At 40.6% G+C, this 13,569-nt stretch overlaps 2 protein-coding genes across 6 annotated transcripts in view; one reads left to right on the top strand and one right to left on the bottom strand.

The window, feature by feature from the left end:
- The window catches only part of IFT80 (intraflagellar transport 80), a 55,454-nt gene extending 42,899 nt beyond the window's left edge, over nt 1-12,555 (bottom strand). Inside the window, exons 1-5 of one of the 4 annotated variants that reach the window (XM_074834344.1) lie at nt 12,374-12,555; nt 11,310-11,437; nt 9,950-10,027; nt 8,985-9,210; nt 357-467 (exon numbers count right to left, since the gene is read on the bottom strand). In XM_074834344.1, the coding sequence (XP_074690445.1) occupies nt 357-467; nt 8,985-9,210; nt 9,950-9,982 (370 nt within the window). In that variant the 5' untranslated portion in view covers nt 9,983-10,027; nt 11,310-11,437; nt 12,374-12,555. The other 3 variants (XM_074834346.1, XM_074834345.1, XM_074834347.1) reach the window with 3 other exon arrangements.
- A 516-nt stretch (nt 12,556-13,071) lies between these two features.
- SMC4 (structural maintenance of chromosomes 4) overlaps nt 13,072-13,569 on the top strand; it is a 40,846-nt gene continuing 40,348 nt past the window's right edge. For both annotated transcript variants that reach the window (XM_074834343.1, XM_074834340.1), the window contains exon 1: nt 13,072-13,235. The gene's annotated coding sequence lies outside the window, so the exon portion shown is untranslated. The remainder of the gene's footprint in view (nt 13,236-13,569) is intronic.

The raw sequence follows: 13,569 nt of genomic DNA, 5'->3' as shown, positions 1-13,569 counted from the left end.
CATAAGAATTTCAAGCTAGACCAGTGTGTGAACACTTAATAGACTCGGTTTTATTCATTCAAATTCAATGTAACTACAAGATAAACTACGAAATTTGGGATCACATCTTTTAAATATATGTCAAGGATTAAATTATTTTTCCAAAACATTCTAGTGTATTTATCCCATAAAGTACTTACACTCTACACGTTTTATTGACAGCACTTTTCATAAATTTTGTTTAATACTGTATTTTTGTACCCCTACATTTATCCATGGCATGTTAACTTTGTATATTAAAAAACCAGAAGGCTTTCTTTTGAAAGAGCTCTTCGTTATTTTAGGTTTCAAAACACTTCAACCTTAAGAATGCTTACCTGTAACCAGTGCTGTTCCTTCGTAATTCCACCTTCCTGCAAGTACAGCTCCACAGTGTGCTTCTATGCTTTTCTCTACTCTTCCTAACTTTGAAATCAAGTGGAACTTCCCTAAACAAAAGTTCAAGATAGAAATAGCGTATCTAATTTTGTGAATCGGTATTTACGACTGTAACTGTATTGTCTTCTGTTAAAAATACACACACAAAACATGATGAAGAAACTAACAACAAAAAAGAACAAAACATGCAATTATGTTGTTCACAACTATGATTAGCCCAAACAAATGAGTTCTTGCAGAACTTGTAACTAGTTACAATGGTGGGTTCATTTTTTTTTTTCTTTTGGTATGTATAATCTTTGTTTTGACTGTTCATTTTTCTTATGTCTCTCTAAGGTTTGCAGGTTTCTCTGGAGACACAACTGCCTGTTGTTATTTCATTATCTGAAACCTAGCAAACAGAGGTTATATACACTGCAGCCCAGGAGAGCCCTTGTGTTGGTTTCTTTTTAAGATCTGAAAAATCACTCAACACCAAAAGGATAATGGAAAAGCTAGAACAATCTGACCATCGCTGAGTGTGTTGCTCTGAGGAAGTATAACTGCTTGCATTATGGAGCTGTTATGGAAATTCACAGAAGCCAAAAACAAAGCTATTAATGATTTCAACAGAAGCATGAGGAAGTCTTTCTTTCCAAATGAGGGATGTTGCTTAAATCCAGGAAGATCAAATTTAAACTGGACCAAAGAGCAGACAAAGGAGGACTTGGAAACATGTGGCAGAACAAATGCATGGCTGTTCAGCGATTCAAATTAACTACTTTAAACCCCAAATTATTTTATCTAACCTGCCAGTGAGCCACTACAAGCAATTTCCAGAGTGACCAGAACTCTTTGAGCTCAACAGTACACAGATATCTCACACTAAGCATCTGCAAATGCTCCATCACTTAAGATGGGATAATTTTTCCATTAATAACATCCTGCTTGGGAATATGAATTATAAAGTAGGCCATACCTGATGAGCCAGAAACAAAAACTAAATACCTGGCTATTTCAGTAAAGGACCACATTATCAAGACCAGTATGTGTATTCAGGTGGTAAGAGTCAACTGTGAACAAGGTAAAAACACATGACATCACCACACTAAATGCGCATTCAAAGCGCAGTAGCCAAGATGGCAAAATTTAAGTGGCCTGCACTGCCAGAACCTTGAAAAAGCTTTTATTGTGTTCTGGTTTCCCATGTTTTATTTTGCACTTCAATTTAAAAAAGAAAGACCAAACACCAAAAAAACGCCCAATAAAAATAATCTTGAAAACAAAGCCAGATTAAAAACAAAGAATTTTGGTAGATTGGGTCAGTAAATAACCATGAAACAGACATCAGGGCTCTCCATAATATTATACAAATGAATACAATTCCAATTCATCTTTATTTTACTTTTAAGCGTATAAACAAAAAGGCACAATCATGTAGTCAAATCTCTGCCAATGCAAGATTTCCAAGAAAAAGATTTTTAATACTGAAGAAGGATTGTTTGCATAAATCAGTTTATTTGAATAGACCGTTTAAAATATCATACACAACTATACATTTTTGTTTTTCTTTATCACTTATATTCACACCTACCAGAGTACTCTGAACAGCTAATCTCATTTTTTTTCTGAATTCACAGAATTAGTATTATTACTGAGATCATTCAGTTAATTTTTAATTTCCTAAAACTTTCAGGACCAGTATTCCACATTTAATGCATTATGTTATAATTATAAAATATATTTTAAATAATTTTTTATAATACATCATTTATTTATAGAACATCTCTCAGGTCTGAGATTCTAATTTTTTGTGTATAAACAATAACTGGATTCACAGGAATTCCATGGCTAAATGCTATTTTCTCTGATTAAATTGTCAAAATGGCCTTTCCTGGATTTAAAAGAATACACTAAAAACATGTTTTATTTTCTGATCACCTGTCTTATTGGATGCATAGTGTACGTGTTCAATCAGTAGCCAAGACCTTTTTCACTGAAGAATACTTAAAACTATTCTGATCACAAAGTGGCTGAGGGATTCACAGCCATTAGGAACATATTTCACTAATTTCCCTTAAAAACAAAAAAAAAGCGCTTTGCAGATCAGGAGCTAACATACACAGAGATCTAACACAGAGGCATCCACCAACTTTCAGTATGCAACCTGAAACATTCAGAATTACTTTTTTAAGGATACAGAAAATTCCATGGCATTTTATATATTGAAACAATAGTTTCTACTGACCCAGGTAGAATCCGTGAGACCTCAACACTTCTGTAAGCAAACCCCTCAACACATAGGAGAAAAAATAAATTAAAATGAAAGGACAGTTGGCAAGCAACTGAATACTTCGGTTAGGTCACATTATCAGGAAAACAATGGGCCATGTCACAGAGTACACGATAAAATCCTGCTATACAGGGAAACATTCAACTCGTTTACCAATCTTTTGCATCCTTTCCCACTCCATAAACTCTTACTTCTTTCACAAGGCATCTTTCAAATAGTGAAACATAGCAAACTGTAGCCTAGCCAGAAAGAATACAGTTTCACATAAAAGCAGGTCCACCTTAGGCACTAAGATAGAATTCATCTGGAAAAAATGTGATCATGCATTTAAAACCTGTCTCATAATACTTATGCAGAACAGGGCCAAATCAAGTTTTCATGGGTATCACCTTTACTTCTGCAACTTCTTTACTTTTCCAACATGTGAATTTACAACTGACAGTTGAATGATGTGACTCACTAGACACTGCTTTTTTCACTGCATTCACACATAGAGGTTGCTCCAAAAGCAACGTTTCGATGGATTTCTTTGCCTTCTGTTCTTCAACTTAACATTGAGGTAGAAGAGGCTTTCAAAATAGAACTTACTGCCTTATACACAATCAAGAAAGGGAAAATTTTAGCTGCATGCTTGGAGTAGATAGAAGTGATTCAACTTAATCTTACTTTACATGTCAGATCTGTAAAATATTGTTCCTTTATTTTTATTACATACTGAAGCCAGAAGCTGTCCTCAATCTTAAAGTGACTCTCCAGTTTTGGAGGAATTTCAAGTGGGAGATTAGCAGTCTATTCAAATACAGAATATAAACCATGTATGTTTTGTTCATTACTTTTCATAGACTCTTAAATGCTGACTTAATGTAAAATTATTGATAACATAAAAAATTGAAAAAAATAGGTCTATTCACTTATGATTTTCTGCTTAATAAGCAGTTTAAAATTGAATATATTCTTTATTTTTGTAAAAAAGCAGCAACAAGATCAATGTAAGTAGGAAGTAAAAGAACAATATCCCACAAGAGATGCAACTCAGAAGAAAACCCAGGAGGATTAAATTTACATTTGCTCTAATTTCACAAACATCTGGAGTTCAACCAGGAATTAATGCAACCCTGTAAAGACATTATACTCCTTTTCCATCGGATTCAGCAAATTTCCAGGAATCCTTATCAGAGATGAATTAGCTGTTGCAGGAAAACTGCAGGCTTGACACGTAAGGCATGCTATGTAAGTAACAGTTAAACAGAATTTTAAATGTAAAGTTTTTAAAAAATAGCAATTAAGCAACAAAACTTGTTCATGCACTTTTACAATGCAATAATTCACTTGCATATGCAAAACCAAAATCTTCACAAGATAAGTTATCTCTATTGAAAGTGCTAAGTTACACTAGGAGATAAAAACTTGGAAATTTTCTACATTAAGATTTTATCTCAATTTATTCTTTCACAAATTAGGTTAGCACTGGTTTGTATTTCCATTTCACTGAAAAAAACAAACCAAACCATGATTTTTGGCAAATATATCTCAAGAAGAGATCTCATCCCTTAGTCCTAATAACAGTTAACTAGGTAAAAAAATCCCTACAAGAAAGAAGATAAAGTACTGTGATCTGTGAACTAATTATGGCAAAAATAACTCCTTCCATAAGTAACAGCAAACCAAATCAGCTTCTGTTGCTAGACTCCCTGCTGCCTGGACTGTCTATAGCCCGTGTTGCAGCTGCACCCTCAGTGAGGGTGTCCACTAATTCAGCATTTTTCCACCACAGAGCTGCCTCTTTCCACAAAAATCACCAAGGAGCTCCAAAGTTACTGATTATCTGCCAGACAGTCTCCCTACAACACCAGTCATGGAAGTCTTTTTTTTTTTTTTAAGGAACAGAACTTTAAGGGGAAAAAAAAAGTTTCTAGGTCAGTTTTTTCATCCAGTTGGTTTACATTTAGCACTCTATAAATATCTAAACAAATTGGGATTTACTCTGTTCACTTAAACAGAAATTGCATCTTATCTTCCTTCCACGATATTACGTTACCTTCCTACTGCAGAGTATCCACTGCTCTGTAACAACCATAAAACATTTTGTTTTAATAGCAATTCATCCAGCAAAGCTCAGTTCTGCTTTGCACTGTGCTACGCTAGCAGAACAGTAGCATTCAAATCAATGACAGGACTTGCAATAAAGGCCCCAGATGTCCAGAAGGAATGCAAGGGCTGAACACAAACTCCACTCTCTGAACAATATAAAATTATCTAACGACTGATCACTGGACCAGCTTGGAGAACTAAAGGATGTCTCATCTTGGGAAACGGGGGAGGTTAGCGGATTGCAGACTTTGATCAGACAATACCCATCCCAGCTACAACACGATTAAGATGATAAGCCTAAGGGATGTGCTGAGAACTGGACAATCTGTACGGCCTACACATTTGTAAAAAAGGAAGGAAAAAAAAAAACCAAACACGTAAAAAAAACCCACCCCACTGCAATAAAGTTGGCAAAGATAGTCAAAACAATTTATGCTGCATGCAAGCAAGAAACAGCTGCATTAAAAGAAAGTGAAAGTTAATCAAGCTGATCTCCAAAAGCTGGACAATGACAGAATTGACTCTCAAGTGCATATGAATTCTAGCAGAGATATTACTACATGATCATTTACATGTTTCACAGAATTTTTTTCACATTCAGTAATCTTTAAATTTTTTTTACTGTTACGGAGGAGACGGCGTTTTTCCTGACCTTCCTCTCACTATGTCTTGTAGCCGAAATCTTTATGAATTACTTCAACATTAGCTAGAATCCTAGGGTGCCAACTTCAGGTTAGACAAAAAAAGTTTGGTAAAAGTTATAAGCAAATGAACACAAAACTCTTATCAAAGAAAATGCAGATCAACTGGTTTAGATTGCTGGTCACACACAACTAAAACCTTGAGCAGCAAGAGAAATCATCTGCTAAACTGCAAGAACCCCTCACTTTAAACCTCTGCCATTGACTTATGTCGCTTAAAGTAATCCAACTTCTAGTAGTTAATTGCAAAGCATCCTGGAAAGGGTTCTGGGGCCTACCTGTACATGGTGCTATTCATGAATCTTTATTCCTAAACTGTAGCTCTCTGTTGCAGTTTCACTTAATGCACTTACAGGAGAAGGACAAGCATTCATACCTACTAGCCATTACACTTCAGAACTGGTATCTTTCCTAAATTTGCACTGAGTTCACATATAGACTTAAAGTACTTCTGAATGTACAGCTCTTGCGACATGCTAATTTTTGAACACTTCTGAAAAAAAAAAAAAATCAACTTTCAGCGTCTCTAAACACATCTATGACTACGATTTATTTTTCCTTACATATCTGAGCGATATTAAAAAACAGAGAAAAATGAGAAAGAAAATTTGCATAGCAGAGTTTTAAGAGTCATCTTTTTCATGAAGGTAGTAGTAGCCCTTATGTATTTCTTCAATCAGCTGTCAAAGCATTATTCAAGCAGAATATGAAATGCTACCATACTCTTTTAACAACACTGGAAAACTGACTGAATAAATTAACAGAAGATCTGACATGCTACAGTTGCTTGTTTGCTCACTATTTACACCTACAATTTAGAACTTTACAGAAACAGGACATTAGAAATACAAATGTGAAAACTGTGAAAAAGCAAGGAATTAAGAGCCCCAGCTGACCTAGTGAAATCCCTCCATCCCATGTTCATCATTGAAAGGAAAAGAATGCAAATCCTCTCGAAATCTGCTCAGTTAATATTGATGAACTTTCTGAAGAACATCTTTGTTTAGGTAAACTCTGCCCCTCCCAAGCATAATACTATAATGCATGAAAATATTAATTGATACAAATTAATCTTCCTTCCAGCTTTCACAAAAGCTTCCATTTCCACGCTATGAGCTCTAGACGCAATACTTCATTAGATTCAGCTACCTAGAATTCATAGCAAAGTTCAGCACCTAGTACTGCAAAAATTACAACGCTACTTGGTCAAACTTCTCTCCTATCTTCCCTCCCCATGTATATCTAGGAAGCTCTAGGGAGCCAACCTTCAGACACTGCCCAGAAGATGTCCTGATTTTATTCCATAAGTTCAGTGCATTTATTCTGTAGGAAGTACTGAATATCTTGAAGAAATCTTGGCCTCCACTCTGTGAACTGAACTCTCAGCCCTCCTAATTTTTAAGTGCAACTATTGCCAAAAGTCAGAGAAATCACCAAAATTTCATGCAAGGAATGAATTTCCTCTGCCTTCTTCAAATACATATTACTTCTCTCCATCCGTACTGAAAGCCATGCTGGATGCATCAGCTCCAGATTGCTAATGCCCAGTAACAAACCTTCTGTTCCCAATCAAGCTCGCTGTGAAGCTCGCCAAAAGCCTGCAATAAGTTCCCCTCAACAAAGAAAACATACTAGACCCACAAATTCCAGGTTCTGGCCAAAATATGGGCAGAAGTTAGCTGGAAATTATCCATCAGTCCTATTAAAACTATCAATAGGTCCCTGTGAAAGCTATCAACAGGGTCATGGGCAGATGGCCATTATTATCCTGATGGAAACACTCTACAACAATTGACCGTGATCTGTTCTGCCTGAAAAAGCCAGCAGAGGTTTAGAGCAGCATATTGCTTTGAGTTCAGTGTTGAGAAGCTCCCACCACTACCATTTCTGTAGAAATACAGCTTTACCACCAAGATCTTCGATTGCTGACAAAAGAATATAAACTAAGTTTAGTACGTTGATGCGATCTGCTTCTTTGCAGCACATGATTATTAGTTCCAGCGGGCTACTTCGACTGACTCTGAAACCTTCAACAGCATTATCAACCCAGTAAAACACAAAGGTATAAAACATTAAGATCGGTGTAAAGACTGTCTGACTTCTGCAAGCAACTCATACAGATCTTCCAAGACACCTGTATGCCCAGCTCTTGGATTAACCTATGAAAGTATCAGAAATCATTCACAAACTAACACCAACCCCATCAGCAAGTTCTTGTCAGTGGACTGACAGTTATGCAATCCCAGGCTACATCAAGGATTTGTTTCTTAGCAGAGCTTTTATTTGAACACAGTTTTTGTCACAAGGTCAATGTAAACCAGCAAATTTCATAAAGGATCAACCCTTTTTTAGAATTCGTAGGTTCAGGAAGAAACACTCTCATCTGAACTACAGTGTTTCCACACAGTCGGTTCTTTTTAACAGAAATAAAAGGGTGGGGGTGTTATGAAAATTTATTTTTACCATTATTTTTCATATTTTGTTCAAATAAAGAATTTGATCAAGAAGAAAAGACTCCAGATGTTTTTCCTTAAAGAAAAGGGATGAGGGGAAAAACAAAGGGGAAAACTTGCACAGAAAATTGCCGATGGCGTGGAACATAATCCTCATTACAGTACTGAGGAGACAAACTCTGACCTAAACAGTACGGACTCCTTCATAATAGATGTAAAATAATAATAGTGAAACCAGTTACCTAAGATTTCTTCACTGAACTGGGGATATGAGTATATCTGACTTCATGCAGGAAGAAAAATCTGACTGTGTGCAAGTCAGGCAAAGTCAATTCCTAGTCTCTTTGGGGAGGAGGATAAAAACCTTCATCAAATCTTCTTGTGTCCCACCTTCCTTCCACAAAACAAAATCTATAAACTGGGATACAGCAGCTACTTTACTGGATCATATAGCCTAGTATCAGTACACTAGGATACTGGACAGATAGCATCATACTGCAAATACTTATGTATATATACATGTGCCAGTAGAGTGGCCATATATACTAGGCTTACACCTCTGACAACAGCCAGAACTAGATGCTGCAGAGGGATATTCAAGACTCCCTAGAAGCCAGATACAAGACATGCTCTTGTAACGTGTCCAAGAAATGGACTACACTGATACTAAACGTCCCAGTTAAGCAATTTCAGTAACTTGGTCATCAGTTTTCATAACTACAAGCGATCTGGTATCCATGTAGGCATGCAGTATAGACATATTTACAGCTACTGGTTTACGAAACTGAAAAAAAGATGATAGAAATTGACCTTGCATAAAAACTTACCTATCTGCTGTCAGAGGTACATTTGATATTGTTATTAGGGAAAATTACAGTAATACAATGTATTAAATTTGAAGCAATTATTAGTTTTACACAAGTGCAACCGATGTATAGGTATTTGAAGTTGCTTTATTACAGACTATTTAACTGCAAATAATTTCTCATGTATTTGAGTGACATAAGCACAAAAGTGGTATGAAATTACAAATATTTTAAATTGACTTACCATCAGAACTTGTTAGAACAAAGCTCTCAGCATGGGACTGCTTCTTCCCACCTACACTTCTGGGAAACCAGTGAAGATCTATGGGATAAATGTCATCTGGAAGTTTCACTACTCGAGTGGTCTCACTAGTTAAAAGGTTCCATTTCATAATTTGGTGATCATCACTGCAGGAATATAGCTCATCAGCTGTGGTCCATCCCACACAGCTAACTAATTCTTTATGTTTAATTAAATTAAGGAAGCCTGAAAATCTTAATTATTAAAAATAAGCTTACAAAATATCCCATCTAGGCTACACAAAACTGAAGGAACAGTACAAGATGATTATTTTGAAAGGATTACATGGAATGTTTTATATTAAAAAAAAATTCTTCATTCATTTTTTCCTCTTGTGTCAAGAAAAGAGCTGGTAGAAACTCAGCAAAAAATAAAGCAAACTATCATGTAAAAAAAATAATTCTTATTATGATGCATACTTATTGAAACAGCAGAAATGTTGGGGTGGGTCTTAGTGCACAATCATTCAAATGCATTCGTTTATTAACACCACATCATACATAAATTGTTGACATATGCAATTTATCAGTAGGAAAATTTCGATTTTGTTTTCATCTCCTACATGCATGTCTTATTACAAGTAAGTAGATATATCACTACTCCTATTTACTGTCTGGGAAAGCTTTTAACTTAGAACTACAAATAAGAAAGGAAAAAAACCTCAAAACTTTCTGGGAAAACATTGATAGCTTCTGAAGGAAAGGTATTACTCTAAGATTGTTCAACATCTCTTAAAATATTGCCCTTAAAGGCTGCACTGAATGGCAACATGAAGAAAAAAAAAAAGTCACCTCCAATTTACAGATATTTTACTATGACATTTGTGATAAAGAAATTCTTTCTGGAGAAGAGGCTATTCAGAATTAGCAAGCTTTTCTACAGTTTATTCTGAGACAAAGGATATGTTTTGGTTCCTTTAAAAGCGAAGTCTTCAGCCTCATTTCAGTTATTCAGATGGTGCATTAAAAAAAAAGATGTAGGTATAACTGTAATAAAACAAAACAAATACATATGTCAGTAGTCAAAATTAAAAAGGAAGACACTAACACCAAAATAAAAAGTTCTGAAATAAGTAATATTACATTAGCACTGTGGCACAATAAGCACCAAAACAGACCTGCGTTTTAAGGGAATTCTGTTTGTACAGTACCCAACTCCACATTTATCTGATCGCTTAGCATAAACACACTGGACAATATAAAGAACAAGCGATGCTAGGAACATATTGCTGAAGCATTAAGTTGAAACATTGACGTTCTCTTGTGATATATAGCCATGAAGGAAGCAAGGGAAAACCTGGAATCGCAAGCTTTTCAAGGAACTTCGTGGTTAGCGAGAGCACTGTGAGAAAATTCAGAGGAAAAAGTCACACTATGAAAATAATCCTGCTGACTTTCATCCACCTCTGTGTGTAATGTCGATGATACTTTACTGCAACACAGTAATTCCATGAGCATTCAGTGGGGTCCCACCCTCTCTTCCCCTTCCCTCTTGTACCAGCAAAAGCCTTTGTCTGTCAGTGCCTGGACAGTGTAGAGGCACTGATCCAGGTTAAAACTCTTCTGTCTTTCAGGATGGGAAGAAGTGAGAGCAGGAGGGTGAGAGCAGAAGGTATTCTCTGAGGAGAGCACAATGATGTACCATGTGGCCGCCTTCTGAAATTTTTTCACCATAAAAATTACTGTGTGTCAAATAGTTCCTATGCAGAATTTAAGAAGCATCAAAAGGATAGCAGTCCTAAAAATGTAATTTTCTGTGCCCAAAGAATTGTTTTCAACTCTACTTTATATCAATTGATAAACACATATGATAGTTATTTTTATTTTTAAATAATTATATCCCTCATACTTGAATGTCTAATTTCCTTCTCCTACCCTTAACCAAAAACCGCATAGGGAATCTCACCATCAAGGCGTATAAAAGGGGCCTAAGTTCGTACTAAACTTTCAAAGTAGCCTTTTAATCACATCTTTGACTTCTGTATGGTGGCAATGCCTTTGTTCAGCACCTGCATATACCCGTCCAGCACACGCCGCCACATTTTCTGCTGATCAGCTGCAGGGCTAGTCTCTGTGCCACAAATTCTGAAACTAAATCCCCAAACGTAAACCTTACAATTTGTACACAGCAAAAAAAATAACATGGAACAAAACAGCATTAGGGATTTCTTCTCCAGTTTAGTGTAAGCATCTATCCCCCTTAAAAGAATACCTCGTATTTATTTGGATGTATCTATCTGCTGTGTACACCACAGCTTGCTAAACCCACCTTTTCAGTTGCTGTTTCGTATTTTCAGATTCTTTATTTCTCACTTAGTTTCAGCAGGCACGTCGCTATTGTCAGCTTTCAGCTTGCACTCCCTCCCTGCTCCCACTACACGGGGTTCTGTTATTTTCCTTTCAAAGACAGAATCAGAAGTTTATTATAAATTTTGAAAACGGCTTAAACGCTTTTATGTGTGTCTAAAAGGCAGAACGCTCACCCTCACGACGCACAGCTCACCTACTGCCATCAACAGGCACATCCATCGTTAACCTATCCTAGCACACACACTACACACAACCCCGCAGGTTAGCGGAAGGCATTTACTAGGAGTTTTTAAAAAAGATGGGGTAATAACGAGGAGTTATTCTGGCACGGTGCGTTTGGCTCGGCTTCTCCCAGCCTGGCACTCCCGCTTGGTCCCGCAGCCCCGTGTCTTCCCGCCCTCTCCTCCCCTCAGCCTTTTCCCTCCGGACCCGCTGCTGAGGAGCAGAGACGGCGGCGGGAGATTGAGCAAGAGCTTGGTTGGAGGGGGGAAAGAGAAGGGAAAAGCCAGACGGCAGGATGGAAAGGAAGGGCGTAGATGGCGGTGGCGGGGCAGGAGCTCGCTCCTCGGCAGCACTTTCGCTCCTCGCTGTGAGGGAACCGCAGCTCTTCCCGCCCCGTCTGCGTCCCCTCCCCGAACCCGAGGGACAGCCTCAGGCACCGCACAGACGGCAAACCCGCTCTCCGACCGCCCCAGCACCCCCTGTCCCCTCAGTTTCCAGCTTCCCAAGCGGCAGATTATCCGCCCACCCCGCGAAAAAGCGCCCTCCCTCCGCCGCCCTTTCTCCAGGCGAGCGCCAGGGCCCGTTCCCCTCAGGGCCGCCCGGAGCCGGGGGTCGGGGCTCCCCCGCCCTTACCTCGCTGTCTCCCGGAGCTCTCCCTCCCCTCCTCCCACGCCGAGCCGGGGGGTCACGGCTCCCGACCCCTCTCGCCCACCGCGGCGGTGAGTCAGACCCGCCGCCCGCAGCCTTCCCCCGACGGCGAGGGGAGGGGGATGGCCCCCGCCTACCCCCGTCCGCCTTTACCTGCGCCGGCAGCGGGAGGAAGAGCGGAGAGCGGCGGGAACCGCGGCCCCGGCGGCTTCCGCGCTAATCCCGCCCGCCTTCCTCCCCGTCCCCGCGGCGTCCCAGGAGCGGCGGCTACCCGCTCCCCCCGCGGCCAAGCGGCTCCGTCTCTATGGCTACTTCCCGCGAGACTTCCTCCTCTTCCTCCTCTTCCTCATCCCACCGCCACCTCACGGGCCCTCCCCGACCAGGTGACACGGCCCGGTGGCGTCACCGCGCCGCCCGTTAATTAATACCGCTTTAAAACCGTCGTGTCCCCACAAGTTTTATTTTTTTTATTTTTTTTTTTTTTAAATAACAGCGCCCGTTCACGCCGCCGCTCCGGCCCCCACCACCTCGCCACCCGTTGCCGAGCAACCAAGCGCCGCCCACTGACCTACTTCTAAAATTAAAATAAATCTTTTCCACGCGGGCGGGCGGGCACGGCCGTGGGGCCGTTGTCACCCTCCACCGCGCGTCTCTCCCCCTCTTTTTTCCCCCCCAAAAAAGCCGCTCTCTGCTGCGAGGGGTTTTATTTTACTTTTTTTTTTTTTTTTTTTTTTTATCCCGCCCAGCCCGTCCGCGCAGTAACGGAAAACAAGATGGCGCGGGAGCGGGGCTTTTTTTTTTATTTTTTTTTTTTTCCCTCCTTTCAAACCCGCGGGAGGCCGGCCCCCTCCCTTCCCAGCATGCCCCGCGCTTTTCTAACGAATTTCGGTTCGAGTTCGCCGTTTGGGCGCCATTTTCGAGTGTGGAAGCCGCCGAGTCCGCGGCGGGAGCCGGAGCCGCCCGCGCTACCGCAACCCGCAGCCTCGCTGGGGCCGGGAACCGCCGGTCCTCGAAGGTACCGGCTCCGCGGGGTGGCTGGGCGGGCAGGGCTCGGGCAGAGGCGCCGGCGGTTCGCCTGAGGGCAGGTGGAGTTGGGGGGCTGCCCCCGCTGTGAGCGACGTCCTCGGGGCGCTTCCCTCAGCGGCGGGTGCTGAGGGGGGGGCGGCGGGCTGTGCCCCGCGCTTTGTTTTCCCTTTTTTCTCCTCGCCCTGAGGGAGGGAAAGGCGGCGGCAGCCCCTCTCTGCGGGCCCGGGCGGTCGGGCGGGGGCTGCCCCGCCGAGGGCTCTTCTGAGGGGCCCCGGCTGCGCGGCGGCCGCTCGGTCCCCGCGGCGGCGGAACACGGCGCCCGG

Source organism: Strix aluco, chromosome 9, assembly GCF_031877795.1.
Source record: "Strix aluco isolate bStrAlu1 chromosome 9, bStrAlu1.hap1, whole genome shotgun sequence".
NCBI classification, from domain to species: domain Eukaryota; kingdom Metazoa; phylum Chordata; class Aves; order Strigiformes; family Strigidae; genus Strix; species Strix aluco.
This window is presented reverse-complemented; position numbering and strand designations above follow the sequence as displayed.